The sequence below is a fragment of the Mya arenaria genome, chromosome 16, assembly GCF_026914265.1.
Source record: "Mya arenaria isolate MELC-2E11 chromosome 16, ASM2691426v1".
In the NCBI taxonomy this organism is placed as follows: Eukaryota; Metazoa; Mollusca; class Bivalvia; order Myida; family Myidae; genus Mya; species Mya arenaria.
Genome location: NC_069137.1, coordinates 42,708,842 through 42,725,399, shown reverse-complemented (window position 1 = coordinate 42,725,399; position 16,558 = coordinate 42,708,842). Strand labels below are relative to the sequence as shown.

Genomic DNA, 16,558 nt, shown 5'->3' with positions numbered 1-16,558 from the left:
TTTATGCGTAAGATCAATGGCGGCTTTGTTTATATACTAATCTGTTTAAACATCGTTATCGAACGGGTGAAAATAAAACTGGTATTTAAGTGCGTGTATCAGTTAATTTATACCAGATTGGTTGACATTTGAAGAACTTTACAACGTCTGGCACTTTGTAAAATTGGAGTAGATTTTACCGTTTTGTAACAAACATATTACACCCTGCCATATATAATGTCCGCTGTTATTGCAATTGAAAACAAGATATGTTACAGAACAGAACAGAACATATGTATTACACATAAACTTAACAGTTTTTTGTGTTGTATTTACATATAAATACATCAACATTACAACATAAGTCAAACGCCGATGGCTCGAACTCTTTGGGACCGGTTAAAATACCTCGAGCCTCGGAAAATTCGAGCCAAGCGGGAAAACTTACGTTCATTGTAAAGAGATCGGTCCTTCACATTCAATTCGAGCAAACGAGGAATTCGAGCCAAGCGGAAAAACTTACGTTCATTGTAAAAAGATCGGTCCTTAACATTCAATTCGAGCCAACAAGGATTCGAGCCAACCGGGAAAACTTACGTTCATTGTAAAGAGATCGGTCCTAAACATTCAATTCGAGCCAAGGAGGAATTCGAACCAAGCGAGTTCAAACCAACAGGTTACAACTGTACACTATGTAGTAAGCGGCCTATATTATTGTCACAGAGGTAACGTGCTCGACTATTCCTCCGCTTATATGACCGCTTACATGCATACCCTTAACAAGGATTCTTAGTCGAATTATAATGAAAGTGCCATATATAGAATAAATACACGATAGTTTATTAACGTGATACATTAAGTAGGTAAATATCTTAGAGCCATTGAATGAATTTTTAATATAATACATTGAGACGTTGATCAAGTATCAACTTCTATATGCTTACATGCAAAACTTTAACCAGAATTTCTAGGTCGAATGATATAGGGCTTGAGGTTGCATTGAATACGGGATAATTATATATCTTGATGTTTAAAGTATGTTTAATGTAAATATATTAAATTATGCACTCTTACATACTAAATCTTTAAAAGAATTTCGAAGTCGAATAAAAAAGGGCTATAATTTGCATTTTATGTAAAACAGAGTTATCTTATTAGATTTATTAAGTTTATTTAATGTTTGAAAATGTTCAATGCCGTACATCAAGAAGTTTTTTGATATATCAACATTAACATGAATTCTTAAGTCGAAAAATACAGGGCTAAATTTTGCAGTATATGCCGAGTGGAGTTATCTAGCCCTGCCCACTTGATCCGCGAGTGGAGTTAAGAAGAACAGTTTGCTATGCAGAGTTGGTAATATTTTTTAGAAAGGCTGCAAATAGCACTTGTACATTTACTCGTACACTATAATAATGATTAAGCTCTTGTCCTTTGTCATCTGACTAGGCTTTGTAGATTTTAGACGTAAGATGGCTTGTCTCTGAAGTAACCTTTGAAAAATATTTCGATACAAACATAGTTTAACAATGTATTCATTTTGAAAAAAAGAATCCTTAGATAAATATTTGGATATAAACGCAAAAACGGTAATATGTAGCAAGTAAGGAATATTTAATATGGCCTTCACACGCTTGTAAAATTAGAGACCAAGTCTACCATGGTTGAAATAAGTACACACGCCCTTAACTGAAGAATTTTATACAAACATTTTGTTCAAACATTCTAAATCACCACACAACCTTCCACGACCGATACTATGCCAAGCCCTCATTTTGTACCATGAAGGCAAAAAAGCATCGTGGTTCAAGTATAATTAGCAGTATGTTAACACCTACTGGTATTAAGCCTATGTCAATATTTGGCCCATGTTAGACCATCACTCGGGCTTAACGCTTCAACAATGTTACAAGACCCCGATAAATACAAACAGAAACTGGGCTCTGAAGTCGGTATGCCCTTGTCGTACTTGCTTTGAGAGTAAATTAGGAATTTTAGAGCATATTTGACGAAGGAAAATGTCCCATATCAATGAAATATCATATTTTCAATGTTGAAGTCCATTTTTGTTTTCGAATTTCACAGAGAGATGTTATTAATGCAACGAAATAATACAAACAAACAAAATCGGTATTTGACATCCAGTTCGAGCCATCGAGGAAATCGAGCCAAGCGATATCGAGCCAATGAGTTTTAACGGTAAGCGAGAAGATTTGGGCTAAATGAACAGATTAGACGCCGGAAACAACACCATTCGAAAAAAACTATTAATTCCTCACGGCTGCGGTAGGTAATGACACTCCCAGCTTGGTGTGCCCGCCCCCACCAACTCCCAACCCCACTGATCATAAATTTAAGGATGATAGCGGTAGCATGATTTATGAGGCTGTGAAACGGTCAAAATATACCATAATTTAAAATCACACTCAACTTCTTACAAACCCATAAACAAGATATGATACTGAAGACCGTTAATCAGATCGCCGACAAACAAGTATCACACTCCCGCGTCCATTGTATGTTTTGAAATAATGAATTCACCCATATCCATAAAAACGCCAGGTTTATTTGATTTTTATTCCCTCTTACCAAACCTTTACTACTATATGAGTGTATATTTATTTATTGATACATTAAACCTATTTCTTTCTGATAAGTACACACATTTGACATTACCGAGGATGGCCAACGATTATGAAATACACGTTTTTAACAATTTTGTACTTAACCGCTTTAAAATAAAAATTGTTATTGTAGGGTGTGAATCGTTGTTTCAACGCTTTTGAATGTTATACGCGTTTATTTTGATTTTCGAAATTCCATCTCCAATTCTTAACACTTGTTCTCCTAAATCTGGGTTACGATGAAGAAAATCAAATATAGAATGAATGTCCGTTAGCGCGAACATTTCTCTTGTTTTGCAACGATTGTGAAGAAAATTAACTTACGCTAAGTCACACGCGTTGGCACTGTGTTGCGCGAGAGGTTTGTTCGTTGTTGTTGTTGTTTTGTTGTTGATGGGTATGGGGGGAGAGAGTGCCAAGAAAATAGCACTTGTCCGGCTTGGTGACCATCAACCAAACTATCATACGCACAGGCCGGGAATCGAAACTGGGTGAGAAATGAGAGGTCTAGTGGGGGGTATCCGTTCGTCTGTTTATGGATGGATGTGTAAACACTCCTACTCACAGGGTACAGATTGAGCTTATCAAATATTGCTCTCCCTGACCGCTTCTTTGACCACTGTGGGCAATGGTGAGTCTTTTTTTATAAAAAGAAATATGGATCTTTGTAAGCAAATAAAGTCGTATTATGACGGAAATCAACAATACTTACTTCGATCCAGTTTAACTTGCGCAAAACGTGTTGTTATTGTTTAAATATAAATTTGTATAAACAAACAATATAGAAAACCTACGTGAATTTAATTAAGACGGAAAACGCTGCGCAATCGATACGAACTCTGAGGTTTCATGGATTATCAATAGAATTTGTTGACAAAAGCAATACGCCATTATTATACAACATGATCTTTTGAACGCTTGAATTGGTTTTCATTACATTTAGATGAAAAGGTAAAATCGTGAAACAGAGAAGTTAGACCAGACATTTCACAAATCAGTTTTTCACAATAACGATGGGGCAGGGGTGAGTGTGGGGGGTGGGTGCGATTTTTCACAAAAGTATACATTTGCGGTCTGTGTGATCACATTTTGTTTACAAATTCTATGAAAAGCTACTTTGAAAGACGTAAAAATTGTGAAACTTTGTGTCTATAAATTTCACATAAGCGTGAAAAAGGTGTCTTGTGAAATGTGTGATTTAATTGTGAGAGACGCCTTAAGAGCATAATAGGGAATTATTTAAATCAGGATGTACCATTGCGCAATTTATATTTAATTTTCATGTATGGAGAATGTTTCATTCATCATTTGTATATTGCTAATTTCAACATTTGAGTCACATAGTGGTATCTTTTATCCTTTTAATGAATAGCAAACGTCTCACAGTTGTTAAATCGAAGGAAAACTTACACCAAGACCATATATTTGATAAATAGCGGTATGTCCTTCCCCAATAATGACCATTCATTAAAATGTATGTGGGCAAATTTATTGCCTTTTAGCTAGATTATTCAATTGTATAAACATAAACTTGTAATTATATACAGGAAAGCGATATATATCTTTTCATCAGTAAAGATGGCAATGATTTGTCAATGTACGGGTCACAATGAACCAGATTTTAATAAAAGATTACCGTCTCGCATTCAGACCGTAGCTTATAAGACCATTCCTTCAGATCATAAGAAGATTAATCACTGTTCGTCTGACCGTCCGTCTGTATAGGCCACCCTAGTGTTAATGGGGGTTTCATTTAGAGTTTTAGGAGTTTATTTGTTATGCTTTCTATTGAAAACCAGATCATAAGCAGATTATTCGTCTGACTGTCCGTCTGTCAAGGCTTACCTAGGAGTGTTTAGTGGGCGTTTCCTTTATGGTTATAGGAGATTTTTGGTTACGTTTTCTATTGAAAACCGCATAAAAATACACGTTTTGAAAGGGGGGGGGGGTAAAATAAAAGAGGAAAAAACACATAAACAAGAAATAATAGGATCGTCCGTGCGTGTGATAATGATATTTGCGGTCGTGCTTGTGTGTGCGCGTGCGTTCGTGTGTACGTGTTTGTCTGTCTGTTTGTCAGTGTGTGTGTGCCTTTTTCCATCCGTCTGTGTTTCTTTTCATCAATCTGTCACGCTTTTTTATTATACCCCAATAAACCTTTATTTTTAAGTCGGTTAATCCATCCGATTATTTCATTCTATAATATTCATTTATAGTGCCTCATTTTAAATCATGTATTTATATATATATATATATAAAAGTCAACGCGGTAGAACTTAATCATTTAAGGGGATATTCCTATAACATTTCGACTTTCAATCAAGATGAAAACGTCTAATGTCCCACTCAAACAGCATTTTATCAACAATCTACAAATCTTAGTCTTCCATTCAACAGGTATACACATTTGTAGATCGGAGGTACGATTAGATGTGGGTACGAATTGGCGCGGGGTCAAAGGGCGGCCGATTGTAGAGATTTCAAATGCAATTTTCTATTTAGGTGAGAACATGGTTGTATCACACAGAATCAGTTTAGCTGGTTTAGGACAGATATTTTTAGGTGCATTATCAGTCCTTTATAATGTAAGATCTTCGCATTAAAATAAATGTTATTCAGTAGTGTTTAAGCCAGTTTTGGTGTGTATTAGGCCATAAAATAAAGTTATTTGTTTTCACTTACATTTCTTAAACACGTGCACATATAAAAAAATGTGTAAACTGATAAAAAGAAATAATGCTTAAATTTTGTTGATGCATGAACAAGTACAATTGTTAATTCTAAATGCCTCCTCCATTATAATTTATTGTGTCACATGTTAAACTAATGGTAAATAGATTGACAAACAAGTGTAATTATGCACCAGTCAACTGTAACCACGCCCCCCCCCCCCCAGGTCCGGGGGTATATCGGAGATAGCCGTGGAAATGGGCCGTGTTTTTTACCTTCCAGAGGTCCAGCAGTGCCGGGTGAATGCGGTGGTTTTGTCTTCGCGCCAAATATAGCGGGGACACATGGGCCTTACCTAGGGTCCCTGGGGTGCGGGGGCATTTGGCGGGGATATAACCATTTATTTGTCTCTGCAGGGCGGGGATATACCCGGGCTTGGCTGGACCGAAAGTCAAAGTCCCTGCTATTCCACGGATCTGGGGGGGGGGCGTGGTTACAATTGACTGGTGCATTATTGCATCTTATGTATTGATGTGTATTTCTATTCCGATTTTAACTGACATTGCCTCAGACTAGTTTCGTTCTCAATATTGTAAAATATGCATTATATCAAAATTATATTATCATGAAATATGACACGAGTTATATTAAATAACTTGGAAACATCTCCAAATAAATAGAGTCTTTAGGTTGGCATAACTTTTTTTCACTAATTTTGTTTTGAGGACCAGCTGGATTCTGTAGCAAACCGACCTATGTAAGGGTATGTCACCATTGTTGCAAACAATAAATGTAAAATTGTCAAATTTTAATGTTTACTCAAAAAAATGCAGTTCTCAAAATTATGAAATCAAATCCACACTTTGGCAAATAAAGTGCAGGGTCAGGAGGAAGAAAAATGGCTGGTCGGTAAAGTGGGAAAAAAAATGGTACCGCCTTACGGCGCTGATTTCAAAAGAAGCAGGCAGAATAATGACTTGTATACGTCGTAAAAGACATTTGTGTACACAAATATTGCACAGTAAATAAATGGCGTTCATTTCATGAAAGCAATGTATACGAACGATCGAAACCTTACAACCCATATTTGAACTAGGTTAAACCTTTTATGAAAACAATAATAGTTAAATATGATTTAAAAGTGCAGCTTTAATAAATAATTCCGTTTTAAAAGCATGCCCAAACTGGTAGAGTCTCGTCTTTACTCAAAATCTTAAGGAACACAAAATAGGTCGACGCATTCAATTTGTTTTTCATGCATTATTTTTTAAAACTCATTTGACTGTCGTCAAAGAGAAAACAAGCACATGATTTGTGTACTGATAAAATAAAACTAGCGATTTTGTGCGCTTTTTAACTGGGGAATGTGTTGCGACGAAGCTATTGATTAAAAAACACCATTTATAAAGGCTGGTGTTTTTATATGTGAAAAATGATGCATTTTTGTTGTTGTTTTCATCATTTAATTGAGTTAAACAAATGAATGCATTAACAGGGGCGGATCCAGGTTGTGACGTCAGAGGGGGCGACATATAGGGGCGTAACCTTTTGACTCGTGCCCCTTCCTCAGAACCGAAATTTATTTGGTTTAACGTTTTGGTGGGAAGAGGGGAGAGGATTTTAACAATTTCTAGTCCGAAAAGGTGTATTTGGGCGTATTTAATCCTTTTTCCCTTGCAGTAACATAGCATGTGAATATGGACACCCCCACCCCCTTGGGCCCGCGCTAGTGATTAAAATACAAAAATCAAAAATATGTTTGCATCAACCCATAATGTGCCTCTTAAAAACATGAATCAGAATGCGGTAGCCGTGTACTATTTCAATCACTCTTCGTTCAATAAAACAAGCCCACTGAAATACCATTGAACACATTTTATACCATTCATTAAACTGAGGAATTTGGAGATATTTTCATTGAATGGAATAAAATTTCAATAGGGTTTCGATATTGTCAAATATTTGAAAAACCGTGTGGTTTAAGTGTTTAACATACACCCAAACTACGACTGAATTGGAATTAAAGTAAACTCAGATTCGACAAGCTTTTTGAAATTATATGTAATACAATTAAAATTGTTGACATTCGAGTACGAAATTTGCTTTTAGGATTAAACTGAGTTAGAACCAAATACGTTCTATTATTTTCTTTCTTCAATGAGAGGTATATATAACATTGTCCAAGAATCATGATCAACAGCTTGAACACATCAATAACACTTATTAAAATTGAATACAATTTAAATAAATTATAGACTAATCAATTTATACTACACAATCGTGTGTCAGGTTATACACTCACTCCCACACATAGCCAATGAGAATACTAAGGAGTTGGTCATTGGCTAAACTGGGTTATGATCACTATAGTTTATAAGGACTCGACCACTGTGGTTAAGTGGGGATTGGTCACCGTGGCTAACGGACTTAACCACCATGGTCAACTAGGGTTTGGCCACTGTGGTTAACTAGGGGTTTTCAACTGTGGTGAAGTAGGTTTTGGCCAGTTGGTTAAGTGACTTATGCAACGGTGGTGAACTAGGTTTTGGCCAGTTGGTTAAGTGACTTATGCAATGGTGGTGAACTAGGTTTTGGCCAGTTGGTTAAGTGACTTATGCAATGGTGGTGAACTAGGTTTTGGCCAGTTGGTTAAGTGACTTATGCAATGGTGGTGAACTAGGTTTTGGCCAGTTGGTTAAGTGACTTATGCAACGGTGGTGAACTAGGTTTTGGCCAGTTGGTTAAGTGACTTATGCAACGGTGGTGAACTAGGTTTTGGCCAGTTGGTTAAGTGACTTATGCAATGGTGGTGAACTAGGTTTTGCCAGTTGGTTAAGTGACTTATGCAACGGTGGTGAACTAGGTTTTGGCCAGTTGGTTAAGTGACTTATGCAACGGTGGTTAACTAGGTTTTGGTTAAGTGACTTATGCAACGGTGGTTAACTTCGATTTTGCCAGTTGGTTAAGTGACTTATGCAACGATGGTGAACCTCGATTTTGCCAGTTGGTTAAGTGACTTATGCAACGGTGGTTAACTAAGATTTGGCTACAGTGATTAACTAGGGCTTGGTCGTCGTGGGTAACTTGGTTTTTGCAAGGGTGTTTACTTGGCTTTTGTTACAGTTCAGTGGTTCTGTTGTCCTAAGTTATGTTGGCTACCGCGGATAACGATGGTTAACTTGATTTTGCCCATGTAGTTGAACGACGGTTTTTAACTAGGTATTGACTACTTTCGCTAATTAGGTGATTAAAAAAGGGTTTAGTCACCGTAGTTTTACCACCGTGGATAAAGAACTTGGTCATCGTTGCTAACTGGACTTTGGCCACAGCGGTTAATTGCGCTTAAGTCACATGTTTTACTAGATTAATGCCACTTTGTTTAAAATCGATTGAAAAATGTCTGTAATTACAGCCATCAAAAACTAAAAATCAAGCATAGATACCTGCTACACATTGTGTGGCGTCACAGTCTGTTGTATCACAGCAACGACTGTTGCGCGCGCAGTCGACATCACGTGAACAGCTGACGTTACAAGCACCTGCTGAGTATTGCACCGGACAGTCGCCTAAAATATCTGAAAAGGATTAACGAAGAACATATTACGAATAGAATGCCAAATTGCAATAAAAGATAAAGAAATAAGAACAATCATTCGGAAGGAAACGCTTGTCCGTTTAAGGACGTTACTCGATAGTTGATGAAGACAGAGTTAGGACCTCTTCGCACACATTTCGCGCGTTTTAATTGCAAACATCAATCGAATCACCTCGGCCATTATCCAATAGATATGACCCGAAGCTTGCCGGAGAAGGCCGAGTTGTTACGATTGTGTAAACATTAGAATGACTTTATCTTTAATGGTGAACATTTATCGAATGGTACCAACGACCACGTCAACGCAGCATCCACCGACGCAGCCGCCGACGACGCCGACGACAACACGAAGGCTATTGCAATACCGTTTACTACCAAGACATCGTTTACTACCAAAGACAATCAAGTTGAATCTATTTGGGATGTTTGTAAATGCGCAAGTTGATCATTTTATATTTCAAAATATATCAAGTAAATTTTATTTGTCATTGTTTTTGCATAGTGGTTTTATAAAAAGCAAACACACCTGCAATACGTTTCTTAGAAATGTCACTTAATTACTGTGTATAAAGAAAATTAATGAAGCTTAAATAATTAAATTCTTAAATGTATTTATTATTACAATTGGAAAAAACCTCAAGTATGATGTACATAAGTTAATTAAGTCTTGCTACGAAAGTTGTAATAACAATGTTATGTATTGTGACGTGTTTATACATCATATCAACTATTGATCACAAAATGATAAGCAATTTAATTCATCATGGTCACATTATTTCGTAACAAGTTTGTTTTTTGCATACTATCTGTGCGTAGGCGATAAAAACAACAACCGCATTAAGCACAGTGTTCCTACATTTTAATTAAAGGTCACACAATACTAATTTTTAAAGGGACTTTATCATTATTTGTAAAATGCACTTTTTACGAGAAATACATATTGCGAAATAAAGTGTGGCTATTCATTAGGAGAGTCAAAACTTATTTCCTGACAGCTGGAACCCTTCAACAAATGTTGATATTCTCTCAAATATAGCCTTTGAAGACAATGTTTTTTACCGTTAGTAACGCTTTTCAGCGTATTGTTGTAACTTGTAACGTAATTGGTTGAGGGATATTATCCCGTAATGTTCCCCATGTCTGTTTTCATTTATTTTCTTTATTGCACCAGCGTTGGTTCGTTTTTTTTCTATAACCGGAATTCGTTTTATACTTGAGTTGTATTTCTGTCGGCGAATTCAGCATTAAAAAGTAAAATAATCATAAAATAAGCTTTTCCGATGAATTACCGGAAAATAAAATTTGGTCCAAGAGACATGAACGAGTCCCTTTAAAGCGGGCGTGTAACAGTTAAAGGTCAAATAACACAAATGTATTGTCAGGCGGGCATGTAGTTTAACAAAAGTCCACCCAAAAATACAAGAAAAAATCAACCTGAACCCACATTTTCTTGTCCATACGTGGGTTTATGAATTTATAACAATTTTTAAATTTCACAACGGTGAATAATGGCGTCACCTTTTTTTCACGTTGTGAAAAATGTGATTCTTGACATTTGTGGTCTAACAAAGTTATATATCTTATGTAAACGTATAGGCTGTCATAGTTTTCTGTTTTGACTAATAGATGTTAACCATTTTCAGAAGAGAGAAAAATGCATTATGTGAATATGAAAGACGGCGTGCACATGAATATTCTTCCCTTTTCCTTATAATTTCAATAAATCTATTCCCAAATACGTTTCTGGTAATGCACCAGTCAATTTTAACCACGCCCCCCCCCCAGGTCCGGGAGTATACCGGGGAAAAGGGCCGTGTTTTTACTTTCCAGGTGGCCCCGCAGGGCCGGTTGACCGCGGTGGTTTTGTCATAGCGCCAAATTAAGCCGAGATTGGGCCTTATATAGAGTCTCTGGGGTGCGGGGGCATTTGGCCGGGGTTTAACCATCAGTTCGTCCCCGCAGGGCGGGGATTTTACCCGGGGTTGGCTGGACCGAAAGTCAAAGTCCCGGCTATTCCCCGGACCTGGGGGGGAGCGTGCTTACAAATGACTGGTGCATAAAGCCCTTTTCTTTTCATCTTTTAAATCTGCTTTCATAACGTTTTACATCGCGATGGGATCTTACAATGCACATTTACGAAGTATGAAAATTTGTCCCGATGCGTTTTTATGATATATAAATTACCGCATCTTCAAGTTGTAATTTATTACATATCTCGTTCTGCTTAATGAGTTTTGTCAAGAGAAATTAAAATCGTACGCACTATATATCTTAATTAAATACCAGCATGCATAATATGGAGTGCACGTGTATGACATGATGTGTATGACTTGTATAAAAACTTTGAGTCATTTATGCTGGTGAAAACTGAAGAAAAGAACAACAATTGCCGGCTTTGTTAGTGGATAGGACGTAATTTGATGTATGTCCCCTACCCTTTTAAAACGTTTGAAATGTGTAGATCTATCTTGGTGTATTATTGATTGTTGTATACATGTGTGTATATCATTAAGCATTTTAAATGTGTGTGTGTTATGTGTAATGTATACGTGTATACGTGTATTAGTGTGTATTGTATACGTTTGTTTATTGTATAAGTGTATGTGTATTGTTGTGTATTCTAAACGTTTATGTATGAATATGTTCTGTATTCGTTTGTGTATAAGTGTATATTGTATTCGTTTGAGTATAAGTGTATATTGTATTCGTTTGTGTATAAGTGTATATTGTATTCGTTTGTGAGGCAGTGTATATTGTATATGTGTATGTGTGTATCAGTGTATACTGTATACGTGTGTGCATCTTTGTGGATTGTTTTCGTGTGTATTATTGTGTATTGTATAAATACGTTTATTATAGTGTATTGTATACGTGTGTGTATTATTGTGTACTGTATACGTGCGTGTATTATTGTGTATTATATACGTGCGTGTATTATTGTGTATTGTATAAATGCGTGTATTATTGTGTATTGTATACGTGCGTATATTATTGTGTATTGTATACGTGCGTATATTATTGTGTATTGTATGTGTGTGTGTGTGTGTGTGTATATTTATGCGTACTGTATATTTGTGAGTACAACTCTGTGTTGTTTACCTCTATGTATTCTTGTGAATTGTATATGTGTGTGTGTTTTATACGTCCATATATTATTAATGTGTATTGTATAATTGTGTGTTGTATACGTCTATGTATTTTTGTGTATTGTATACGTTTGTGTATGAGTGTATATTGTATACTAGTGTGTATAAGTATAAATGGAATTCATGTGTGTAATAGTGTGCATTGTATGCTTACTATTTTGTTTTTTACTATAAATCCCTTTCTTTCGGAAATAATAGTGAGACACCTTGTGGATTGTTACCCTCACATTACTTTAACATCATTCTCCAATGATGACAATACCGTACTTGCGTCAAGCCTAATAAAATAAAAAATAATAAAAGCCTTCCTGCACTACCTCAAACCAAACGAATATTTTTGAGGCCCAATTGATCAAATTCCTTCTAGGAATAGTAAATTGTGTTGTAAATATCTTAACACTCTGAATATTTCAGTTCAGATAAATATCTTCATTAGTCAATGAACTTGAAATGTCAATGCCATTTTATATACCAATTATGATCAAAAGCTTTAAATTATTTCGATTGACGATCATTAAACCGTTTTCAATACGAACGAATTAGAGTTTTATTAAAGTATTAAATTACCGACTCAATAGAAATATGTTAAGGAATGCCTTTAACTCGCATTCAAGTTCTTACGAGTACGTTAAAATGAATGATATATACTTCCTAACGTAATTGTAAAATATTTGTAAATGTGGTTTTAATTTAAAATCGTGTCCATTAAGAGGTGTAATTTTGCCTATTTTAATCCAATTGTGAGTTCTGGAGCCCAAAATAATGATAATTATGCCGAGCCCAAACCCAGTAGAGTATAAAATACATTCCAATTATACTTATGTATGGAACCCATCCCTGAGTTTTCGTGTCAGTCGGTAATTTATATAATACTGCATTTCTAAAGAAAAGTGCACAATAAAATAGAGAAATTTGACTATCTTTAAGATTAAATAGAGGCTCCTCTGAGCTATCGTATTTCTTAAATGCAGTTGATTATTTCATGCGACAGTTTATGGCATACTAGTGACATGAATATACTCGTTATCTTACTCAAACTTCATATTATAAAAGCAATATATACTTTAGCGATAGCTTCGATCTCAACGTGAAAGTGAGCTATAATTTAATAATCTTAAGTAATGATAAAATACCGTTAAATGTACTTACAAAAATAAATGGTTTGATGCGACACAATGGCATAAACATGTTATTAAGAAAGAACATACTAACAATCTGAAAGATGTTTCGTGGTCTACATTATATTATGTAAACTACCATCTAGCTGGGCCAGCCACTGTTTTATTTATATTCACCTGATTAAAATCAATAACGACTGATAAATGTATTAGAAAACTTGAGAAACACTGTCTCCTCAATAGACAAAATATAATGCTGACCACTAACTGGATATATGTACTCCAAGGAACCGATAATAAAGACTCTGAACATGTTTTTTGGGTTGGCGAGAACCCCCAAACCCCCACCCCCATTACATTTTGGCTAATAGTAGTCTCGATAATTAAAGGGGGTGGGGAGGGGCGCCGGATGCAACCCGTCCCCCTTAATCTGCGAGTGGACCATCGTAAATTAATCCAGATATCGATTTTTTTTGCGACAACAATTAAATATATTTAGCAGCATATAACCTACGTTGTAATTTGACAACATTCAGCAAAATAAATTTCTATTATCTCACCATGTTTAGCGGCCTTTTAACCTACGCGTTAATCTATATTGACCTTTTGACTGACCAAACCACTTAGCACCATTAGTCCCACCAAGATTGAACTAAATCAGCAAGGCATAAAATTCTCCAGCAATGCGTAACATTTTAATGAGTTTTCAAACTGGTTGCAAATGGTTGTTAATGAGACCAAAATGATCAGAATATATTGTGTTAAATGAATCATGTCAAACAAGCAGATATTCGCCACCGACGTTTATATGCGAGTCTGCTTTAACTGTGTTTGACTTTTAAATAATAGGATGATGATGATGATGATGATGATGATGATGATGATGATGATGATGATGATGATGATGATGATGAAAATGGTGGTGATATGATGATGATGATGATGATGATGATGATGATGATGATGATGATGATGATGATGATGATGATGATGATGATGATGATGATGATGATGATGATGATGATGATGATGATGATGATGATGATGGATGATGATGATGGATGGTGATGATGATGATGATGATGATGATGATGATGATGATGATGATGATGATGATCTGAGAATTGATCGTATGAACTATAATTATATGAACTATGATTTTTTTGGTGTCACTGTACTAGTCATGATCCATTTATTAACTTTTGACTCATCTTGACAAGATGTTTTACTCATGTTTCAATTTGCATAATATCATTAATACTATCGTATTTTGTCATAACATTCTTAAACAGCTGTCATATAAACAACCACGTAAAAACATTGTTTTTTCTACAATGTCAGCAAATTGAAAGACACGGTTAAAAAACTATATGTATTACTGATTTACCGCAAAGGGTAAAGAACGCTTGAAGAGGACCATAAATAAGCAACGGTACAAGAATTAACGGAACGGTTACAAAGAACAAAAAAACCCGGATGTAAAGCTTAATATTACGTTTTGGACCAGATAGAGAGCAGAACAATAGAATAAAGATGATATGTTAAATGGGTTCCAAATTATTGCCAATGATAGTAAATTTATATAAATTATTACCTACTCCAGCCAATCAGCATTCAGTAAGTACCACGCTAGATCGTTGAATATGACTTAAAAGACATGAGTTCATTATTTGGTTCCCCGCCTTCTAAACCACGTTACAATCTGAGACACTATGAAGATATTTGACTATAGCTCTGTTCGCCTTTACCGCCCCCTTAAGAATGAAGTGTATCAACTAAATATGTGTACATATCTTCAATATGTAGTCCATATCTTTAGAACTTTTGCCTTTATTGAATTAAAATAAGATAGATTATTGAGTGGCAACGTCTCTTGAATATATTTATACATATAATTTATGTATTTAAACGATGTAATGTTAATGTTCTAGTGTGAGTCTTAATCAGTGATATGTTTTGTTCTGTTTTTATGTGCGAAACGGCGATGCCGACGATGCCGACGATGCCAACGACGAGACACCACGACCTATTGACAACAACTCCGACGACGAAACACCATGGTTTAATATCGATAAAACCTTTTAACCCTTAAGTCAGGAGAGTCATTAATGGAAAAAGAGCGATGGAAGAACAACAGAATAATGATTTTATCAAGATACATATGTCATAAACTCGCAGGAAATGTTTAAGCAAACTTATGAATAATGATAGTTCAAATAATGATGTCAATTTACACTGAATTTAAATAACAAAAGGTTTCCGCCGGAACGCTCTTATAAAGAAACCTTGATATATTAAACCTCATAATGTATTTCCATCTCAATGAACTATATAACCGAAATACTAAAATTAACTATACATATCTCCATTACGCATTAAAACATAGTAAAGTAAGTACTTTAATAAAACGTCTTAATCTGATTTCGTATTCAGACTCCATAGAAAGTCATGCTTGAAAAATCATAAAAAATCTTAATGAAAGCTCCTGCATTAAAAATGATGAATGGAGGTAACACAGACGTGTTTTTCACACCAAGTTAAGCGTGAAAAAATGAGTTCTAATATTACAATGTTGGCAATAAAAAGGGCAAGTATGGTTGACAAAGTTGTTTCATAATACTGCTTTCATAATGTTCGTTGAGATAAAAATTGTAATATTTAAAGTTGTTTCAAAAGCTCTACAGAGCTTAACGCTTTTAAACGTTCTACGTAAAAATGGTCGACTCGATAAAGAGCTTATATGTAAACACAGTCTCATATGTCACTAATGTGTGCACCATGCGTGAGAAACTAGCATATTATTAATTAATATATTATGATTAATGATTATGATCAGTTCTCATGAACAAAATGTGTTAGTAACTGATATGCTAGTTGCACACATATAATTGGGCCATATAAATCTCACTATCCGATTAGCTATACTAATCTTAGATTCATTTATAACCAGTAGTATATACCACCCACAGCAGAATAGAATATCAAGTTTTTGTTCCTGGTATGTTTGGTAGACCTGTAAAGTTTGATCATTTATAGCTCACTATCCGATAAGCTACACCAATCTTAAATTTAATTAAGACCAATAGTGAATACCAACACAGAGCAGAAACGAACTGAACATTATGCACAAGCAATTTGAATATTTGATGCACAAGTATAGTTTGGTCAATTTAAGCTCGCAATCCGGTTAGCTACACCAAACACAGATTGAAATAAGACCAGTAGTGAGTACCACCCAGAGCAGAAACGAACTGGATATAATATAATATACAAAAAAAACACCAGATTAGGTTTCATGTTATACGTGTGAAGCATATTTAAGATAGGAGTATTAATAAATACCAGATTCGGTTTCAGGTTATACGTTAGAGGAGGCGGATGGGGAAGATGGGGGGGGGGGGGGCAACTTGGGACGAGAATCCCTCT

At 35.5% G+C, this 16,558-nt stretch overlaps 1 protein-coding gene across 4 annotated transcripts in view; it reads right to left on the bottom strand.

Annotated features, from left to right (window-relative positions):
* LOC128221245 (uncharacterized) overlaps positions 1 to 16,558 on the bottom strand; it is a 69,551-nt gene that overhangs the window by 29,551 nt on the left and 23,442 nt on the right. For all 4 annotated transcript variants that reach the window (XM_052929784.1, XM_052929786.1, XM_052929783.1 and 1 more), the window contains exon 3: positions 8,717 to 8,848. In XM_052929784.1, the coding sequence (XP_052785744.1) occupies positions 8,717 to 8,848 (132 nt within the window). The remainder of the gene's footprint in view (positions 1 to 8,716; positions 8,849 to 16,558) is intronic.